The sequence below is a fragment of the Phoxinus phoxinus genome, assembly GCF_949152265.1.
Source record: "Phoxinus phoxinus genome assembly, chromosome: 5".
NCBI lineage: Eukaryota > Metazoa > Chordata > Actinopteri > Cypriniformes > Leuciscidae > Phoxinus > Phoxinus phoxinus.
This window is the reverse complement of record NC_136880.1, coordinates 35895048-35917909: the sequence shown is the minus strand read 5'-3', so window position 1 is coordinate 35917909 and position 22862 is coordinate 35895048. Positions and strand designations below refer to the sequence as shown.

Here is a 22862-nt window from a genome sequence, read left to right as displayed (position 1 = left end):
CTTTCTCTGAAGTGTCCGTGTATTTGTCCTTCACACTTTCAAAGTAGAGTAGAGTGCTTTTTCATATTTGTATCTGAACTAAATTGCATTCGAAAGCGCTTTTATAGTATTTTTCTAAGATGGTGGCAAGGGGTCAGAGATTGAATGGTTTTTGGTATAAGCAATGTAAAGGAGAAATTTGTTTTAAAAAACTTTTTTTTATGATCGTGACTTCTACATTTGTCAAAATTCTGGAAAAGGATGTTGAATCAGATCATCAGAGCAAGGTTTAAAATAATAATAAAATTTAAGCAATTTAATCATTCAAATCCTGAGTTTCTGTAAAATCTCTTATGAAAAATAAAGGGCTTTTATTATGTGAGCTCAAAAACCTTGGCAACCTTTGCTCTGCTGTTGAGTTTAAATCTGGCTTGATTTAGGCTTACTCTAATGAAATTTACAGGACTTGACCCTTGATCTATATTAAACATTTTTGAACGTTCATAAAATGCAATGATCAATACAGTTCGGTTCAACAAATTAGAAACTCTAATCAGTTGTCAGAAATAAAGTGTAAATTTTACAGTGAGCTGGTCTGTTTAAAAAAAGTTTGCAGGTGCAGTTTTAAAATGGGTTTACATTAACCATGTTAGGTCTCTGTGATTTTGAGACTTATTTGGCACCTTTATGTATGAGGAGAAGATGAATTTGAGGATCAAATTCACATATCAGAGATGGAAAGGGAATGAATGTGCAATACTGTGCTTAAAGTGTGAATATGAGAGCATGTTTCAGTGTGACTCTTGAGATCCATTTCCTCATACTCCTGTTAAAAAAAACTGTACTTCATATTGTTTATTATTAACTCTATTTTTCATGTGTTATTCATCTTTTAAAAATGTAAAAGAAAAATATGACCCATATGTTTTCCCACAGCAACTTTTACACAATTGTTTTTAATTGTATGTGGTTATTTTTCCACAGTAATATCCAATAAAAACATTTCATAGTAACTCATGTTGTCATACAGTAACATCATCGTACATACCTCAAAATAGTGTAGGCTTAGAGTAAAACTAGTGTATTACATCGACACGATCATATAAATATGTACAGTATAATAACGGCAGAGCTGCTCTTTACGCCTCAAACCCACTCTCAGCATTACTGTGGTGAAGGTCCACTGGGTCCAGACTCCAGATCAGCTACTAGATGAGGTTCATTCTCCTTCAGCAGTTTGTATACCTCTGCTTTTACTCTGGATGAGTTGAGAGCATCCAACAAGTCTCTCATTTTATCCTGTGGCTTTGCGGCGTTAATCTTTCTCCAGATGTCAACTGTAATCAAGTTTTTGCTCTTCAAACTGTCAGCAATCGGCATCACTGATGAAACTTTCTGAATGAGTTTATCTCCGTGTGTGTCCACAAATTCAGTTTCTGATTGAAACAAAATATGATTTAAGTTAGTCTTTAGAAGAGTGTACAAAATGTGTGAGACTAATACAGGAATAAACGTGATTGAAATGTTCAGCAATAAAATCAGACCTGGGATCCTTCTGTGTTCAGGAGGTTCTACACCTTTACTTGGTTCTATTGATAATAAAAAATAAATAAAAAAAGACATTTAAGATCACTGAGAAATCGGTTATCACAATCTTTTGAGGTCTCATTCCTTGCAGGGAATGAACCACTATCCTTCTGAGGACCAGCCTTAAAGGGATAGCTCACCCAAAAATGAAAATTCTGTCATCTGTAAAATCATTTACACACCCTCATGTCGTTCCGAACCTGTAAGACTTTCAATATTCTTGCTGAAATCTGACAAATTTCTTTCTCTTCATAGACGGCAACGCAACAACCACGGCGGATTTGTCGGACTTTCATCACAAACTAGATCAGACTGCAATTTTTCAAAGATCAGTTCTCAACAGTGCCATTGTAAAGTAGCATTTTAAGACTAACAACACTTTTTTTGTATTTCTCATGAAGGAGAGATGACTGGGTGGGTGAGAGCAGACAATTTCAAAAGTCCAAAAATAAGGACCACACTCATTTTGATGCTTTCTAAAAATAGAGATTGTACAACTAATCCATATGAATTGAGCGGTTTAGTAAAAAATTTCTGATGAGACAATCGGTTTATATGATGATGAACATATTTAATTTAGGGTAAAATATCTTCATTTGTGTTCTGAAGAGGAACAAATGTGTTACGGGTTTGCAACGACATGAGGGTGAGTGATACATTTTTTTATTTTTGTGTGAACTAACCCTTTAAAGGTGGGGTAAGCAGTATTTCAAAAATGCTGTTGGACAATGTTAATATTTGAAATCAACCCAAACAAACAAACCCTTCTCTATATTGCTCCGCCTCCAAAACTCCGCCTCCAATCCTAACCGCCCTGCTCAGAGTCGGTCACAAACACTGATACCCCGGCATGCGAGGCGAGTGCACTATCAATGACCGCGTTCCCTAACAGTTGTCAGCACAACACTCACTAGCTCGCCTCCATTACGCACACAATTCATGAGTGGATGTCTGTTTATCATAGCAGAAGCGCAACAAAATAATGCGTCAAAGCATTCTTCTATTGTTCGGACTGTTCATGCAAATTAACCTGTTAAAAAACGATCAGTTCTTCAAAATAGAATTGTTTATTCTAGTTTTAATAGTTGTATTTATTTTAAATGTATCTGTCCAAGTTTAATGCTCTCACTCTTAATTATATCTTTTTTTTAATTCACCTGATAAATTAAATACTGCTGATCACAAAATAAAATAAAGTATAAATTTAGAGATATATTTGTTCCCTAAAAAGCTCAAGGACCTACCGTAGAAATGACATTTCTCACAGTGGAGTGTCTATAGATCAACTTAAAATCTCTCCCAAACTTGATCAAATCACTTACTACAACACAAGCTTTTAACAACATGCATGACTACTGTACCTGTAAGAAAGATGCGCCGTCTGTTCCACACTTCCTTCCCACCTTCCAAAATACTCAGTCCGACCTCCTCAATGTTGACATCCAGAAAAACTTCAAATGTGGGATGATAGTTTGGGCCAAAATTACACTCAAATATTTCAGTCTGAAAACAAGACCACCAATATAAAGACAATATTATAAGGTGGTTAGTTCTGACTCTTAATTATGTATTTTAAAGGCCTTAAAATGAAATGATTAACAGGTGTGTGTTTTGCATTTAATATTAATGCAAATTATAATTATAAATTGCTAGAGTTTAATAATTCACAGTTAGGATAATGACCTATATGGAATAATTGTTTATTCTGATCATTATAATTAACATATTTAACTTTTTATTAAATATTTATGCAAGGCTATCTTTAAAGGAGAGAAGGTAAAAAGTTGATAATTTTTTTTTAAAAAGGGGTTGTGATGGCCACAGCTATGGCCTCACAACCAGTTCAAGAGCGGTAACCTCATACACATTATACATTTGTTGCAAATATTTATTTTATAAATAACTCACAGGACACGTAGTTTATTTTACATATATTATACTTTATTTAATTGACCATTCAGAAATATATTTTTGGGATTGTCATTTGGATTGACTAGTTGAGATTGACTACTTAATATGATATAAATCTAAACTCAAGTATCGAAGTGCTTTTGTTGAGTTAAGTAAAAGTACATTCCTTTTGGAATAAGTTTTAGGTAGATTTTGCTGTTATTTGTAGTTTATGTAGTAGTGTTGTTGTTAGTCTTTCCCTGTGGGTCAAAATTGGTCTGATCAGCCAATATATAAGTCCTCGTTGTTTCTTTTATTGGAGGTCAGTTGTATTTTTGGTTTGGAGTCTTTTTTGTTCAGAGCTTCAGTTATTGTCTGTGTATTTGACCCTTTTTTTGGGGCCCAAAACTTTATCTTTATTTTTGTTATTATGATTTTTTGGAAATAAAAATCCTTACTTTTGAAACTTCCCTTGCGACTTCTCTTGCTTAACTGCTTGGTCCCTGACAGGGGTCATGACATGGTTTTTTTTATTTTATTATTATGTTCCCTTAGGTGCAATTATAGTATTACTATAGTTTTTTTTACAAAAAAACTTTTAAAATGTAGTGATTTATGACCTTTTCCCACCCTGTTTTTCATCCTCTGATTCAAACAGTCTGTTTTGGGGGTGTTTCCCCTTTAAGAGTTCAGTGTTAATGCCCACTGTTATGATTGGCTAACGTCAGTGCCTATGCATCAATTATTAACGCCCCCAGCCAGAATATTTGCGGATTCGGCGTATTTAAAAAGTAGTTTAAAGTTTTAAACACATTACTTACAGTTTGCGTCGTCGTTGTTGAGCCCAGAATAGTCGGCACGGACTTATCTTTGAGCAACAGTTTTCTGGCAAAGGCAGCATCATTTTGGGATTTGTTCTCAAAACAGTCATCCTTCAAATGTACAGAACAAACGCTTAAACTAACACTGCCGTGACTGAGACGTCCGCAAAAAATAAAGTGCATCCATTTTTCCCTGACGTCTGGATCTTTCGCAGCGTATTCAAAGATGTGGCTTGTCCACAGCCAGGAACAGCACATCTGCGGCATCGTAATTTTCCTGTACACAGACCCACTACGCGGGCGCGACAATGATACGAAATGAGCGTAGTTGCCTTGTGCTTAAAGCGTAGTTGTCTTGCGCTTAAAGCGTAGTTGTCTTGTGCTGGAGGCGGTCATATGCAAACGCTGGTACGTCACTTCGCACCGTGACGTCACTTCTTACCATGGATCCAGAACGAGCTGTATTTAGAGCTTGATTAAATAAATGATTCGTTTATAATGGGGAGGACGTCTTAAGCTATGAAACTTGCAGGACGTTTTAATGGTACAAAGACCTCTTATATACCAAAATATCAAGGCAAATTTGGTTTCTCATGTCATGACCCCTTTAAACTGTGGTGACCAATCTCAGCACTATATACAAACATTATCCCTTATTTATATAATGAATTCATATCATTTAACTTAAAATATTTATTAAAAAAGTAATTGGAAATGTATACATAAACTACCCCAAAACCTTATTAAACACTGGTATTCAGTTGGAATTCAAATGTTATTCAATAAATATTGTTACCGTTGGTTGCACTTCACATTTCTCTGGTTGACAACACAGACTGTATTTTTGGTAAGGAATCAGGTGACATTTTGAACTTGTCTCAATGTATTTTTTATCCCCATGACTGCTCTTGACCTTGAGGAAAGGGGGCAGGGAGAAAAACAAAACACAAAAAGGGGTGAATTTACTTTAAAATTTCTGCTACTTTTACACAATATTGTCAGTACAAACATGCTTTTTTTTTATAATACTCTTTTAAACGAAAAGCACATTGAAAAAACAAAGGAGCAATACGTTCAGATACCTCTGATACTGGAACATTCTCTGGAAGCAAGTGGATATTGAGTATTTTCCTTTCAAGAGTTAGATTTCGAAGGAAGAGCAAAACCTGTCCTCTAATGGGGATGCCAAATATACTTTTTATCCAGACAAGGCCAAAACTGCTGAGTTCGCTGATGTCAATGATCACATGAGTTTCTGTCACTTTGAGTGGCTGTACTATTTCTACATTACCACCAACCAAATGTGCCACAGCCAAACCATCCTTATTTTCTTCTGCAAAATACATTTAAAAATGTTGTTATTTGGTAAAATAAAGGTATTGATTTCTAATTATACAGTAAAAGCACTTTGTGTAGAATGTTGGTCAATGTAATCATCAAGAACTCCCATCTTACTCCTCGCTAAATATTTACATACATATACTCAATAGATGCAGTTTCAAGTTATCTGATGTGTAAATTATCAGCCAATGTTACATGAATTCTTAACAGTCAACAACTGTGAAACATTAATATTTAGGATGTAGAAATACACATACCAGAGAATATTTCACAGTGTTGAAAGTGCAGTTGTGAGATTGAACCATGAAAACAGTCAATGTTGTACAAGGGTCCGGCTGGCTGCATCTGACCCAAACCAACTAACACATGAGGATCCCATGAGACAGTTTTATACAGCACCTCTCCTTCACCCTCCATCACAAACACAAGGCTGGTCAGACTGCAACGAAACTGACCAGCATGTGGACACACAAACCTGGAGGACATTATATTAATTTTATTTTTAAACTTTATAAAGTCAAAACAGTATGCTTACATTCTAACAATGTCCAAAAATAGGATAAGTGTTCAATACCTGTATGTATTCTTGTGTTTGTCCACATCATCTCCCTGAAGCAGTTCAGGTGTGAACACATCTTCTGAGGACTGAAAAAAAGAAAAGAATAAAGAGTATATTTTATCATTGAAAATGTCATATTACAGTATGTAAAATATTAAATGTAAACATTCTGAATAATGGGATTACAAAATAGTGTAATGAAATCAAATAGCATACCACTGTTTTTAAAAGAATGTTTTATAGCTTCAAAATCATCTCCAGATTCAAAGTAATTCATTCACACATAAATATCCCAAACAAAAAAGAATAATTGTTATAACAAGAAAAACTTAAGAATCCTCTTCAGCTTCTACTCACTGATTGTGCTGAAGATGATTCAGCTTTTGATGATGAGCAACTCTCTCCTTCTGTCAGACAAAACACAATTCATAACTATAATATTAATTGAAACAGAACTGTAATAACAGGAGACTCAAATAAAAGCATTTGTCATCAGTTGTGGGTCTTCTAATCATGTATACACCAGTGAACGCTTCACTATCAGATGTTTTGACTGTTGACAGTTCTCTAGATTATTTGGTTTATTCTCAGGAATATGAGTTATAATGAGGTGCATAATGAAGGCACAGATCAAGCTATATGGCAGGAGTCTTGATTATATATATAAAAAAGAACTATTTGCTTACTTATGCTCTCACTCTTTTCTTTCTTTATGTTCAGCTTCTCCACTGTCAATCTCTTCCCATCTGCCTTGATCAACACTGAATTTCCCCAGCTAAGGAGAACAACATTAAACACTCTTGATGACTGCAAAATTATTGTATGTCTACAGAACATAACCTTCATAATGAACTGAAAGAAACGACAAAAAAAAAAGTCTAATATTTAACTCTTACACAGTCAGGGTCCAATCAATCTTCTTCAATGAGTCCTTCAGGGACTCTAACATGTATCCATCGATGGGATTTATCCTGAAAAAGATTTAAAAAATGAACTTTATTAATTCTACAAATATAAATGCTTATGGTTTATTGTGCTCAATGAATGCTGGGGAAAGTTATTATGATAATTAGTATGAGAAACTGAATGGAAAACAAACTATTAAGATATTTTTGTAATTTTCACAATAGTAATAAGAAAACAACATAAAACCTTTGTGAATGCTCAAATACTGCAGTTACCTGAGTTCAGTCAGGCTGGGACAGGCCTGAATGAGGGACAGGATTTGAGGGGCAAATGTGTAACTCAGATGTGAACCATCCAGACAGACTTTCTTCAAACCAGACAGTGATTTCAGGAACACCAACAGTTCCTTCAAATTAAAACCCCTAAACAACAAAAAACCCAGATGAAGTAGTAAATGTGACATGCTGGTTCTCAGGCTCAAAGCTTAGATATACATGCTTTTATTTTTTATGAATAAAAAAAAAAAGAGAAATTAATCTAATAAACACCTAATAAATCTACCAACTGATCATGATGTAAGATCCTTAACAGGATTGTTTACTCAAAAATGAAAATTCTCTCATCATTTACTCGCCCTCATTTCACTGCAAACCCAAGACTTTCGTTTACCTCTGAAACACAAATTTGTTGAAAAAATAAAAAAAGTCTCATAGCTTTGCAACAACACAAGGGTGAGTAAATAATCATTTCTGGGTGCACTTAAATTTTTTATATATTTTTGATAGTATATGGCAGCCATTCTTAATGGGGTATATCTGAAAAAAGAAAGAATGAAGCTTCCACTCACAAATGTCGAGACCTGTACAACTGTACAGCAGAGTTGATGGTGGAAACCACTGAGCTTGGACAGGTTAGAGTCAATGATGTGAAGACCAAACTGCTAAAAGAGAACCTGAAGCAATCACAGATATAAACATCAGTATAGGTTTATAATAATCATCAGGTGGTAGGATGAGACTGCAATTTTGAATGCGACAAGTGATGAGAGTTTCATACGTGATGTCTTTATCTCTGACTGACACGGTGATCTCTGGGCAAAATCCCCTTTCATGGGTTTCAGGCTTCTTTATACTGGCAAAATGTAATGAGTATTTCATTAGATATTACATAAACTTGATTAAATATACAGAATAACTGAATATGCCAAAGAGTACAATTGTATTCAAAAATGAATTATACATTACTTGAGTTTATGTAGAATCTTCCCTTTACCAGCAGCAGCGATAAAACCATCAACATCGTCTGAAATGTGATTCATCATCAACCTTTAAAAGTAAAAAGAAGACAGTATATCAGATTTGATCTTCATTACACAAACTGTTCATTCTGGGCTTTGTGTGTGTTTGCAGTGTTGCGTATATATTTTAGAATGTTTTGACTCAGCATTTTCTCTCCGGTCTGGTTCAGAAAAGTGATTCCAGTGACTGTGGAGTAAGTGTGGTAAAAATCAAAACAATATCACACAATAATGACAGCTGTAGTACTGAATATCAGATTACCCAGAGGCTGAATCACAGCTGTGCTCATATTCAGTACTACAGCACTCTTGCTTGTGTGATATTGCATAAGTATTGAAACAGATAACAATTACATTTAGAGCTCCAAGAGAAGTGAATGTTTTGAAATGGCTGTAAATAAAATGTAAATGCTGTAAAATGTCATGTGTTGATGACGTGTCAGAAAAGGCACAGTCTAAATTTCGCTCACCACAGCTCTTTACAGCGACACAGTTCAGGCTGAAGCATCTTCAGATCATCAGATGTTACATGGAGTTTCAGGTTTCTGATGTGTTCACAGCACTGTAAACAGTACTTCAACACCCAACAGTCTGTCCTTTTCAGTGGAATATCTGACAGATCTATCAAAATCAAACCTTCCAAAACTTTCCCAACAAAGCTTTTCTCATGGAGCTCATAGAGACAATGGAGAATGAACAGCATGTGTTCATTTTGATATCTCTGTGAACACTGATTGATCCATTCCTTAATCTGGGATTGTGTGTTCATAGAAACAACCATGTTGTACTTTTCAAAGAATGAGTGGATCCATTCTTTCTTACAGAGACCACAGAGGAACAGAATCACAGGCTGCAGAAGCTTTGCACGTCTAACTTCTTCATCTGTCATTGAAAAGTCTTTATCAGACCAACGGGACAGAGCCCATCCTCTCTCTACAGTGTGAAGCAGCTCTCTCACTTTCCTCTGGGACTCTTCTTCATCCAGAAGGACATAGTACAGAGCGGTGAAGAACTCCTGAAAGCTGAGATGCATAAAACTGAACATCGTCTTCTGGTGGATTCTTCTCTTAAAGAGGAACTGGCACAGGAATGGACTGCCATCAGGGTCTGAAACCGTTTCATTCACTCTTTTCTCATCAAACAAGACCTGATGTTCCAGCATCCCTCTCTCTGCCAGCTGACCCAGACTCCTCAGCAGGGTCGGGACGGACTGACTCAAACCCTGGCAGTGATGCTCCAGTAGAGTGGACACAACGTCAGCATAGATGGAGGTTGTGGTTTCCAGTCCACTTGTTACATTTGCACCAACTCTGAACATCTCACTGATGATCCGGCAGATAACAGGGATGGAACAGGCAGTGAGGAGGGTTTCATTTGCTCTTACACACTCAAACTCTTTCCTGAAGAACTTCTGGAAGTACCCGTCCACCTGACTTGCAGAAAAGCCCATGATCTCAGTGAAACGCTGTTGTCCTTTTACCAGCTTGTTCACAGTGTTCTTAGTTCTGGTGGTGACGAGCAGTTTGGACTCAGGGATGAGGTATCTCCTCATTAGGCCACAAAGAATGACCTCAGGTGGGGCTTTCTGAAGCGGATCGGTGTTTGGTGACATGTCATAAATGTCCTGTGTGAGTCTCAGCTCATCAAATCCATCAATGATGAAAAGCATCTTCTCTGGTGACTGCTGTAACATCTGTGAGATCTGATCTGATGTTAAACTGCAGCTGTAGCTCAAGAGCTCAATTAAATTAATCTCCTCAGAAATACACATCAACTCTTCACACCTCAGATAGAAAACTAGATCAAAACAGTCTCTATTGTAAAACATTCCAGATGCCCAGTCCAACATGATCTTTTGTGCTATGAAGGATTTGCCACTGCCAGAGTCGCCTTGGAGAATGACATTCACTGGATCATGGTACTGGAAACTACCACCCTCAACGCACAAACAATCCACAAGCTCATCCACACTGATGATCTTAAATATGTCATTTTTATTTTTCTGAATGATCACTGGTTCAGTATAGAGGGCAGACAATGATTCTTTTTGACCAGATAGGAAGCTCCACTCATTCTTATACTTCTGTATGATTGACAGCTTATATTGATGTACAATCTCCCGAGATTCTGAAGGAAAACCTGTTGATTAACAAACAAAATGTAAAAGCAAAAACAGTAACACTCAAACCACTTACTATTGCATAAGTACTGTTTTTCAAAAATATTGTAAAATCATTCAAATACAATTATTACCAATAAACCAAAAACTATTTAAAAAAGTTTTAGTGAGATTCTCTAATCTCTAAAGAATGCTGTCAATAACGTAGAACAAACAAGCATCCAGTTGTTTTTAGGGTAAATACTACATTGGTAAATGAAGCTAGAATCATTCTGTTGGATGTACACTACTGTTCAAAAGTATCTTCTGCTCACCAGGCCTGCATTGATTTGATCCAAAATACAGTAAAAACAGTAATATTATAAAATATTATTACAATTTAAAACAATAATACAATAAAATATAATTTATTTCTGTGATTAAAGCTGAATTTTCACCATAATTACTCCAGTCTTCATCACATGATTCTTCAGAAATTATTCTAATATGATGATTTGATGCTCAACTAACATTTATGATCCTTATCAATTTTGAAAACAGTCGTGTACAATTTTTTTATTTGTATTTATTTATATTTTTGACTTTGATGAATAGAAAGTTTAAAAGAAGTGGAATAATGTCAGGTTGGTACAATCCCAGATAGCAGGGTAACATTGATACAATGCTGAGTTTTCATCCAAAATATTATCTTGGTTGAGACTGACATTTCAATGTTTAAAGTATGTTGGATGATCAGGATATAAATTGATGAAAGGCGACAGCACACATGGGTGAATAAATGCCCATGTTGTTTGAAAACTCCCACTGATTGGAATTTTAGTTTTGCATGTGCATTCAGTAGTCTAATTAATGCTTTATTAAAGTTGTTTTATGACAGCAATGGACCACTTGCACTAAGCTTCGTGACACACTTCCGTTTGAAATAGTATGTCTCACTTATTTCCGGTTATGTTTACTTTCAATGTAGCCTACTGTGGTCAATGAGTTGAACAAACGCCACCTAAAAGGAGTGTCCGCAATAAGATAAAAAAAATTGCTAATTTTTATTAACAGGATGATGTTTACTGTGTGCAGAATTTTGCAAACTTATGCATGTTACATTAGCATGGAATCAGTGTTGAATCAACATCACATTATGATGTTGATTTGTTTGGGGGCATTAAAAAAAATCATTATTCTGTAGTGTTTGCTGGTCACACTTGATTCAAATTATGATTCATATTGTAGGTTTTTGGCAAAAAAACAACAACTTATTTTTCTTTTGCAGATTCAGAATGATTTGCTTTGATTTCTAAAGAAATTATATTAATTACTAAATAAAATGCATTTGTTTTTTTTTAATACTTTCTTGCAAGAAAAAGAAACTACTTCGGATTGTTTATTGCACCAAAAGTAATTTGAGAGGAGCTTTAAATATATGTACATTTCGAGTCACGTGATGTTTGTTAAAATATAGACCACAAGACATAATAATAACTGCATTTACACAAAAGATCCAGTTCAAAAGTTTACACATGCTTGATTCTTAACAGTGTGTGTTGTTACCTGGATGATCAAAAGCTGCAAACATTCACTGATGGTCAAGGCAACACAACCCATTAAGAGCCAGTGGGTGTAAACCTTTTAACAGGATGCGACCATCTCGGATATATTGCCAAGTGACCCGAAAACTGACGAATTTGTGATCTTGAGACCCATGTTAAACAGAAGGCTTGAGGACCTCAAAGTGACAGCTTAATATGAACGGGTAAAATATAAGTAAAGAGTTGAAAGGAATAATCAAATGTGCTGCTAAACTATTATATATGACCAACAACCAATTGGCAGGGTTGTGATAGTTCGAGGTTGTGATAATTGTATAATTGTATACGAGTCCCTCAGTTGTCATCAGTGTGAAAAGATGGATCTCAAAAAACTTAGTCACTATTGGAAAAGGGGTTTAAATGTGCAGAGGATGATGGAAAATCAAAGAATGGACTGGACCTGGAGGATATTTCAGAACAGAACTGCTCAGGACAAACATAGGACTTATCATAAAAACAGTCAGGGATCATCTATAGCCTGGTTCTACCAGACTCTCGTACATTTCATTTGTACAGAGAGTCTGGCCTCTCTCCATTGACAAGCGTTAACTTCCTTGAAGGCGGGTCCTCTGTTGAAGTTTAAAACTATTGGATCTGCCCAGAGTCACTCTGGATCTGCCATAACCAAGCGCTAGCGCTTGGTCGTGACGTATGACGACTCAAACTAGCGCACAACCTCAACGTCATCGTTCTCAGCCATTCCCTCTGTTCGCTGATTGGACCGGTAAAAAATGGAGAAAACCCAAGAATACACCACAATCCCAGACGTAGTTCTGAAGGAAAATTAAAATTGAGCGGAAGCACGTAGGAGGGCGGAGCCAGGCTACTAGGTAATGACACCATACTGAGAATCAATTAAGTGTATGCAAACTTTTGAACTGGTTCATTTGTGAAAATGCAGGTATTATAATATCGTGTTGACTATATGTAAACATCTGTTATAATAAAACAAATTTGTTGCAGTGCTAAATAAAGAAAACATAATTTGACTGAGCAAAACTATTCCATATTTTACTAGAATAGTTTAAAAAAAAAAAATTTTTTTTTAAAGTTTTTAAACATTCTTTAGTCTCACAATAGAAAATGATACATTCAATGGAGAATAATCACATAATACTGTCACCCTGAGATGAAAAGTCTGGTTTAACAGCACTATATAGACAAAACAACAGACAATGCTTTTAAACCAAGCTGAAGTTACAGTATTTTGTTGCATTGAATTACTAAACCCAAATTATAACTTCTGGTTCAGTAGCTCTAAATAAATATGACCCTCAATGTGAGAACTGCTCGGTCAAGATTCAAGTTACACCCGTTTCAAAAAAAGAAAACCTTTTACTGATTCATATATCAGCTTTTAAATTATGGATCTAAACTCTTATAGTGATTTGTTTTATTCAGTTGGTGATTTATTTCAAGATCAATCAAAGTAGAGCTCTAATATTAAACAGACAGAATATAAGCCTACCTTGGGGTAATTTCCGGTGTCTTTCAGTCCAATCATGCTTCCCAAACCCTGAGAAAGTGGGCCGCTTAATAAGGAGAGAATGATGAGTGTTAAGCAGTTCATTAAAATGAAGTAAACAAATGCACCCAACATTAGTTGAAAATCAAAAGTCCTTTAGTTCACGGTCTCATTATAACAAACACACATTACACTTACAGATAACCGATGTTTCACCCCTCTGTCTGGCCCTGCTTGAAAAGAACTTGTTAGAACTTGTGACAGCTGGAATAATGTCAAGTACAATCTCAGATAGCAGGGTAACATTGATTCAATGCTTAGTTTTCATCCAAAACATTATCTTGGTTGAGACTGACATTTCAATGTTTAAAGTATGTTGGATCACCATAGACATTTTGAAGAAAGCCGGCAGCACACATGGGTGGATAAATGCATCGTTGTTTGAAAACACCCATTGATTGGAATTTTAGTTTTGCATGTGCACTCAGTAGTCTAATTAATGCTGTTTTAATTTTAAGTGGTTTTCTCCTTAATGGTCCAGCAATATGATAACATTTTAGTTGTTTTCAATGTTTCAACAAAAGGGATTTAAAATCAACATGGCAGTGTAATATTTTTTTTCCGTTCAAATTTCAGCATTAAAGGGGTCATGACATGAGAAACCAAATTTGCCTTGATCTTTTGGTATATAAGAGGTCTTTGTACCATTAAAACGTCCTGCAAGTTTCATAGCTTAAGATGTCCTCCCCATTATAAACGAATCATTTATTTAATCAAGCTCTAAATACAGCTCGTTCTGGATTCATGGTAAGAAGTGACGTCACGGTACGAAGTGACGTACCAGCGTTTGCATACGACCGCCTCCGGCACAAGACAACTACGCTTAAAGCGCAAGGCAACTACGCTCATTTTGTATCATTGTCGCGCCCGCGCCCACGCGCCGCGCGCCTCACAAGTGTTCAGTCGACGGACGGACAACGAGTGGGTCTGTGTACATGGATATTACGATGCCACGTAGATGTGCTGTTACTGGCTGTGGACAAACAACATCTTTGAATACGCTGCGAAAGATCCAGACGACAGGGAAAAATGGATGCACTTTATTTGTCCCAGTCACGGCAGTGGTAGAGAACAAATCCCGAAATGATGCTGGCTTTGCCAGAAAACTGTTGCTCAAAGATAAGTCCGTGCCGACTATTCTGGGCTCAACAACGACGACGCAAACTGTAAGTAATGTATTTAAAACTGTAAACTACTTTTTAAATACGCTGAATCCGCACAGGTTCTGGCTGGGGGCGTTAACAATTGATGCATAGGCACTGACGTTAGCCAATCACAACAGTGGGGGTTAACACTGAACTCTTAAAGGGGAAACACCCCCAAAACAGACTGTTTGAATCAGAGGATGAGAAACAGGGTGGGAAAAGGTCATAAATCACTACATTTTAAAAGTTTTTTGTAAAAAAAACTATAGTAATACTATAATTGCACCTAAGGGAACATAATAATAAAAATAAAAAAACCATGTCATGACCCCTTTAACTGAGAATGCAAACATGATGTTGAATTAACATCACACTGTAACTGATTCAACAACATTACCATTGATTCTTTTTGCTAATTTTAGCATTGAATCCATGGCAGTGTTGATTCAACATCACATTATGATGTTGATTCGTTAGGGGGCATTTAGAAAACAGTATTATTTTGTAGTGTTGGATGGTCAGACCCGATTCGAATTATGATTCATAGGTTTTTGGCAAAAAATAACGTATTTTTCTTTTGCAAATTCAGAATGATTTGCTTTGATTTCTAATGAAATTTGTATTAAATACGAAATTAAAATGCATTTAAGTCTTTGACTTAAAAATTTTTTTTTTTGAAAAATGAATTGTTCTTATTTTATTTAAAGATCTTGTTTTTTTAGCACTGCCCTGCACTTATTCCATAAGTGTATGCAAACTATTGAACGGTTTCATTTGTGTTAATGCAGATATTATAATATCTTGTGGACTATGTAAACATCTGTTATAATAAAACATATTCGTTGCAGTGCTAAATAAAAAACAACATGTAATTTAACTGAGCAAAACTATTCCATATTTTACTAGAATAGTTAATTAAAAAAAAAAAATCTAATATATATTTTCTAGTTTTTCCATGGCCTGGAAATCACAATTTTACATTTTTAAAAGTTTTTCCATGTAGCAATGTAACAATGGTGTAAGCGTGTTTAAAGCGTGTCTTGTAGGTAAGGCGTGAATGCATTAGGAGCTAATGTGCTGAGTGTGTCTGTGAGGGAGAACTGTAAAAGGGAGGCATGCCAGAAAACAATGTCTCTATATTCGCGTATGTAATTAATTTTGTGTCTAATTTTGTATTTAATAAATGTCTGTAATTAACATTATAGCATTAATAACACCCCTGATTTAGTAATTTAGTAATTTATTAGTCTGGTAGAGACCTGATAATCCTTAGTCCTAGGACACTGAGTTCCTATAGTGCAGACACAAACACAGCAGCAAATTACAATGTTCATCAGCAATCAAAGAAGAGTTCTCATTTTAAAAAGTCAGAATATGAGCCTACCTTGGAGTGTGGGGATTTCATACTCAGAATATGATGATAAATAGTCCCTCTTAATAAACAGAGAAATAATTAGTGTTTCAGTCTCATTGCAACAAACAAATTATAGGAAATTTCTCCTCACTTACAGTATATAACTCAGGTTTCACCCTTGTGTCTTTCCCTGCATGAAAATAATTTGTTAGAGCTCATGTCAGCAGGAATAAATGTCACAAAACAATTTGACCGGATAAAAAAGGGTTAGAGTACAATGCTTATTATTTTGGTATATACCTCATAATCTATATTATGAGGTCTCTAATTAAAGGCCACTGAATTAAAAAATATAGGGGATAGTTGCACTCAGCATCATGTAAAAATAAAGATTTACAGTAATGGATGCTACTGTTAAAGTCCGCTTGAACCGGAAGTTGCAAATGACTTTTCTCAAGTGTTGTGACGCATTTCCGAGTGAAACGGAATATTGAACAGAGGGCAGGGTTTTACTTTAGCGCTCCTCCTCTCCATCCCTCGCCCATAGCAGAGTAACGGTTTGAGGGGAGTGGTTACGCGTTTAAGCAACCCAAGCCGTCAAACCTATGTCATCAGAAAAAGAACCATTCCAAACCCGGAACTAACTTTTCAAACTTTGATAAAAGATAACTTGGGCAAACAATTTTTTTCCGTGTATTAACTTGCACGGATTAATTGTTCACCACAAGACTAGTAATATCCGCTAACAAAGTAAATAGGGTCAATTTTGATTTCATGCCGACTTTTAATGAGTTATTCGCAGTGAAAGATTTATTCTGTGACTTTCCTAGAATGGGTAGTTTGCCTGATCAACAACATACAATAGCACTGGTATAACAACATTCAGTGGCACATGCTACTCAAATAAAGATGTGCCACCAACTGACTACATTTTTTTTTTTATATTAACAATTTGTAAATACGTTTAATTGATATCTATTTTAAAAATCACTAAATTTAGGCTATTTATTTAGGATTTTGTGTCACACTTCTGTCAGCTGCTCAACAAGTTCTGACAATTTGGGCTACCAGCATCATATGTGTGGTTTGGGGCTTTGTTTACGTCCATACGTTAATACCCCAAACCCTGTTCTTTAGCACCAAGAACCTACCCTTTATAACACTCTTATCTTTTTGGCAACCCTTGCAATTTCAGTTAAGACCTCATTTAGGACAAAAGCTATTACAGAATGACATTTCTTAAGGGCACAATCTTATCCTAACTAAGGATAGGTAAAGGCTATTACAGAACCATCCAAACTCGACAAAAAACCCCACTGGTGTCCTAACTTCAAAATTATTTGAACGCCAACTGTAGAAATCACATGACAATAGCCCTGTCTGAGAATGGCATCACATTTATTAATGATACAAGATGAAGAACAGCGATGTTTGATGGTGGAAACACGCAACATGATGCTCTTCACTTTGACAACAAAACAAATAATAATGGACTCCCATGAAAAGGCTTTGCCTTTTCTATTAAAGGATTAGTTCACTTTTAAAGTGAAAATTCTGTCATCATATACTCACCCTTAAGTTGTTTCAAACCTGTATGAATTTCTTTCCTCTGCTGAACACAAAGGAAGATATTTAGAAGAATGTCAGTAACCAGACAGTTTTTGGTTCCCATTGACTTCCATAGTATATTTTTTTCCTACTATGGAAGTCAATGGGAACCAAAAACTGTCTGGTTACTGACATTCTTCTAAATATCTTCCTTTGTGTTCAGCAGAGGAAAGAAATTCATACAGGTTTGAAACAACTTAAGGGTGAGTATATGATGACAGAATTTTCACTTTAAAAGTGAACTAATCCTTTAAGTTTATCAAAACTTATCTTTCTGCAGCACTTAATTAAAAGTATTTTTAAAAGCATATTGCTTCTCCATTTAAATCTAGCGTTTACTTCACAGCAGCTGTGTGTACGTCGTTGGTTGCTTGGTAAAATACCTTTGAATACCAAACTCCTCCTCCTCAGTGGGTAGAAGATTGGAAGTAAGACCAGATGATAGAATTCTTAAGTGGAATTTTTGGAAAGCTGATTGGGATAAGTTTCAGAAATTGAGTGATGAATGATGATGCAATCAATGACTAGAATTGAGGTTTCTGGAAGCATAGATGATGTTAACAACCAGATAACTTCAGCAATTATTATGGCAGATGAGGAAGCTATTCCTGAAGAGAGAAACAGGGTAAATCGAAAATGAGTGCCTTGGTCCTTGGTGGAATGAAGTGTGTTATCAGGCGGTAAGAGAGAAACAAAACTTTTTGAATGATTAAAAGAACATCATATGAATCATCTAATTAAGTTCAAGAAAGCTGAGGCAGTTGTCAGAACAGAAGAACGATTCGCGAAGCAAAGAGGACTAGTTGGAGGAATTTTTTGTGATGAAATAGAAAGAACTACACCACTGGGAGAAGTGTGGGGAATGATTATAAGGAGTTATGTAATTTGAAGAGCTTTCAAACCAACACCATAACTTCCATACAGGTAGAGATGGGAGAACTGCAACTAAGAAGTTAAGAAGGAAGCAGTTGATAGCAAACTATTGGGCTGGTTTAAGGGCGTAATAATTCACATCTCACTAAACCAGTACTGCAGGAGAGCTGGGAGTATGGAAAAAATCTAAAGGACAATTTTGGACGGATTGGAAATTATATAGCTAAAGAATTAAAAGTGTTTAATTTGAGGTGTTTAATAAATCCCACGGTAGTTTATCCAGAGATTGCTCCAAGGACGCTATAGTTTGGCCTAAGGAAGACTGGTCTGTGTTACAGGAAAATAGGAAGACACAGACAGAGGATCCTAATGATCAATAACGAACATGGTAATGGAAAATTATAATGAATATATCCAGATTTAAACAGATGGTGCTAAGAATCCAGAGACAGCAACAGCATTGGGGATGGTGATACCAGATACTGTAAAGGAATAGGAATCAATAGAAGAAAAGCTGGAAATTTGGAAATGCATTACGATGGGTAGAAAAGACGGGACATGGCAAAGTTTTGGTATGCTCAGATCCGTCAACAGTTTTAGCAAGCCTACGGTCATTCTATTCAAAAAGTAATCAAGATCTGTTTGGAGTACTCCAGTCAGTAACAAGAATAGTATATCAAGGAAGACGTAAAATGTATTAGGGTTCAGAGGTGGACAGTAACAAAGTACATTTACTTGAGTACTGTACTTAAGTACACTTTTTGAGCATTTGTTCTGTAAACTTTTTACTTTAACTTCACTACATTTGAAAGACAAATATCATACTTTTTACTCCACTACATTTCTGTCAAAGTCCTTGAGTAGAAAGTAGTTATGTTAGTCAGGGAATGATCCGTATCTAATCACTCTTGTAGGGTCACGTGTCGTGAAGTTTGACGATTAGTACGATTTTTCTTTACAAGTGATCTGTGAGAGACAGTATCGTTATCACAAGTAATGGTTTGAAAGTTTTGTTTTCATGGTAAATAAGTATTTCTGTTGTGTTGTTTGTTAAAGCAGTATTGCTGTTGGGCAGTTATAGCTACTGTTATGGTTGTATTGCCTTTTTTTTTTTTTTACACACCACTTGTTTCAAATGTGCATGAATGGATACGCATGGATGTGTACTTCTTTTGTTGGGGTGGTAGGAGTGTTAAATAAAATGAAGATGATTATGGCGGTCTTTTTTATAAATTCAGTTGTTTAATATCTATAGGTTTTGTGACATTCTAAAAGCTCCACACTACAAAACTACAAACTGTATTCACTAGGTTGCTTCAGGCATAATGTCCTGTAATAATGCAACAATAATATAACAATGCAATGACATTTACTTTGTACTTTTGATACTCAAGTACTTCTGTTTATTTAAAGGGATAGTTCAACCAAAAATTTAAATTCTGTCATCATTTACTCACCCTCAAGTTGTTTCAAACCTGTATGAGTTTCTTTCTTCTGTTTAACACAAAAGAAGATATTTTGAAGAATGTTGGTGACCAGACAGTTGATGGACCCCATTGACTTCCATAGTATCTTTTTTTCCTACTATGGAAGTCAATGGGGTCCATCAACTGGGAGCAGCATGTGTCCAAATTTGAATATTAACCGTTCTATTTAATCAGAAACGATCTGAAAACAGGGCTTTAAGTGTAAAATACCGAACTTGTCCTTTAAGAACTTGATTACCTTTTGGTTTACTTCTTTGAGAATGAGACATTTGTACCAGACGCACTGAGACATTTCAAATGATACCAAACATGTTTAATACTGTATGATAATTATTCACATTAAACCATATAGATTCTTGGTTGAATTTTGGTGATCTCAGCATGATAGAGAAGGAGTGGGGGGGAAGAGGGAAATAGATGTATTCTCGAATGGTGCACAAGAGTGAGTTCAAATGGTTATTTCCTTTGTTCTCTCAGAGAGTTGCCTTCTCTTCCAGTTTTTCCAGTTTTACAAAACCATGGGATAATCTATCAAGATTATCCTTCACTATCAAGTTTATCCTTCTTTTACCGTCTATGTCCTGAATGGACTTTTCAGACTATAAAAGAATTCTCTTTTTCACTGTTTAATTTCCAAAGCATGTAAATATTACATGCAAAGCATGTATAAACTTTAAAAACAAGGTTACAAGGGGGTTATATATGTGTGTGTTTATATGATTAAGCTGTCATATTAACAAAAAGTCAGGGTCTCTCTATCCTAGAAAACAATTATAATATCATTTCAACACAAACTAACATTTTAAATGGATCGTTTTAATAAAATACTTGACATTAAAACTTTGAAGCGCTCCACACACACAACTCTCTCTCTCTCTCTCTCTCTCGAACTTCCTGCATGAGACGGTTTAGCGTGGCGGTGTTGTATCAGACCAATATCTGCAGTTAAACTCGATGGAGCGGTTTAAGATTTCATAACTACAGAGATGAGAATTTCTAAAATAGGATTAGAAAACTACATCAATTTGAGATTTGGTTCTGTAATACGAATTTGTGAAAAGTCCTAAATTAACTTGTCCGATAGAAAGTTTCTGTAATAGCCTATAGGCCCCCTGGGATCCTGTCTGAAACGAAACCTCTCAATTTAGTTTCGCATTTATAATTATAATTTACAATAGTTTTACTTACCGTCTCTTGTGCGTTTTCTGAGCTCCACTGCTAGTTGATTACAGCCAATAGCCTCTAATATTTCGAGTGTTACAGGAACCGCGTCCTTCAATGTGAAAGTTGTCACCATTAAATCGGCGAGATCTGTAGAGTCTGTAACTTTGTCGACTGTAAATATTTTGAAGTGCGGTTTTTTCTTCCGATCGCACAATATTATTTTAAACTTCTTTTGGTTTTCTATTCCAAGATCATCAAAAATATGACTCAGGAGCTCCTTAATGCTCAGACACTTTTCCAGTAATAATGGGTCTGTCATGACCATGTTCATTTTGAACAATTCTTTACTCGGGAACACCGAGTTGTCTGGTGTCAGAGAGTGTTTCGTTTATTTTGTGCTTATAACGCGCATGCGCAACATCTATATGTTCTGTACAGGAAACGAGTGAAGGTGCGTCGTCTATTTCTGCTACACGTTGTCACATTTTTTAAGTATAAATTGAAACAACAATAATTAAAATTAAAATAAGTAAAACAAATTTTTTTACTTCAAAATAAAGGGCATCACAAACATGTTAAATTAATTTAGCAGAGATAGGCCTACAGTTATTTGGGCTTTTCGATTTTTTTTTTTTTTTACTTTACAGATTCTAAAAACATTTTAAAGGCTGTTTTAAAATGAGTAAATTACTACATTTAGTTACTACATAGGCCTACATACTACATTTTTCTAATAACAAAAACAAATTTTAAAAAGTCATATTTATTGGAATAAAGTAAAACAGATGACAAATGTAACACCAGATTGCAGTTGATTTTAACACAGATTAAAGAAAAATCTTTAATTTTCTAAATTTTCTTTTGGTTATTTTTCCCAAAAGAAAAATTAGCATGGCCTTTAAAAAAAAAAAGTGCACAATATAGACTCTTTCACAATTACAAAAACAGCATTTGTAATCAACATCCAGATGAAAACACTGTGTCTTTCACAGGATATATTCTGTGAAAAATTTTAAATTTTTTGGTTTTATTTACACAACACCGATTAAGAACTCCCCAAAAATGTTCCCACTCAAATGAGGGAAACATATTAACCTAAACACATTTGGATGGAGGAGAAGAGATCTAATAGATCTAATCGATTGGTTACTGCATTTATCATTAATTAAATCAAGTCTACTAAAAACAAATGTTTGGAGACTTCCTACAGTGTTACACCAAGTGCCCTGATTTCTGAATAGATAAAAATTTTGTCAGAAATAGAATTCATGACAATACAATATTCTTTTATGACACTTAAATGTAAGACATTCAGTAATACTCAAAAACTGACCATCAATGACTATCAAAAACTGACCAAATAATAATATATCAGACTCAAACCGATGTCTAAAAAATAAAGTTTTTCTTTTGTGTGTAATATACTTTTTATTCCAAATAAACAAGGAGTTAGGAGAGAAGTTGTTTAAAAGCCTTCCTGGTAAAAATTAGATAAACAAAGAGGCATTAACATGGTGGTGTACATTTTTTCCTTAGATGCAGTTTTGATATTAACAGAATACCTCTTTGTTTATTGTTTTGGTCTAATCAACGTGGAAATAAGGTGTTTTGTACAGATAACTGG

The 22862-nt window shown here is 35.3% G+C and overlaps 1 protein-coding gene across 1 annotated transcript; it reads right to left on the bottom strand.

Annotated features, from left to right (window-relative positions):
* Positions 1-904: 904 nt before the first annotated feature.
* Positions 905-21639, bottom strand: nlrb5 (NOD-like receptor family B, member 5). The gene is made up of 20 exons (XM_079613840.1): positions 21263-21639; positions 16262-16296; positions 16137-16185; positions 13746-13777; positions 13551-13614; positions 8851-10519; positions 8328-8408; positions 8140-8214; positions 7931-8035; positions 7359-7505; positions 7074-7148; positions 6864-6952; positions 6535-6584; positions 6193-6263; positions 5876-6093; positions 5360-5610; positions 5074-5190; positions 2928-3069; positions 1524-1568; positions 905-1415 (listed from the first exon to the last, which is right to left on the bottom strand). The coding sequence occupies exons 1-20, from the start codon at positions 21567-21569 to the stop codon at positions 1144-1146; spliced, it is 3894 nt and encodes a 1297-aa protein (XP_079469966.1). The 5' UTR covers positions 21570-21639; the 3' UTR covers positions 905-1143.
* Between the last annotated feature and the right edge of the window lie 1223 nt (positions 21640-22862).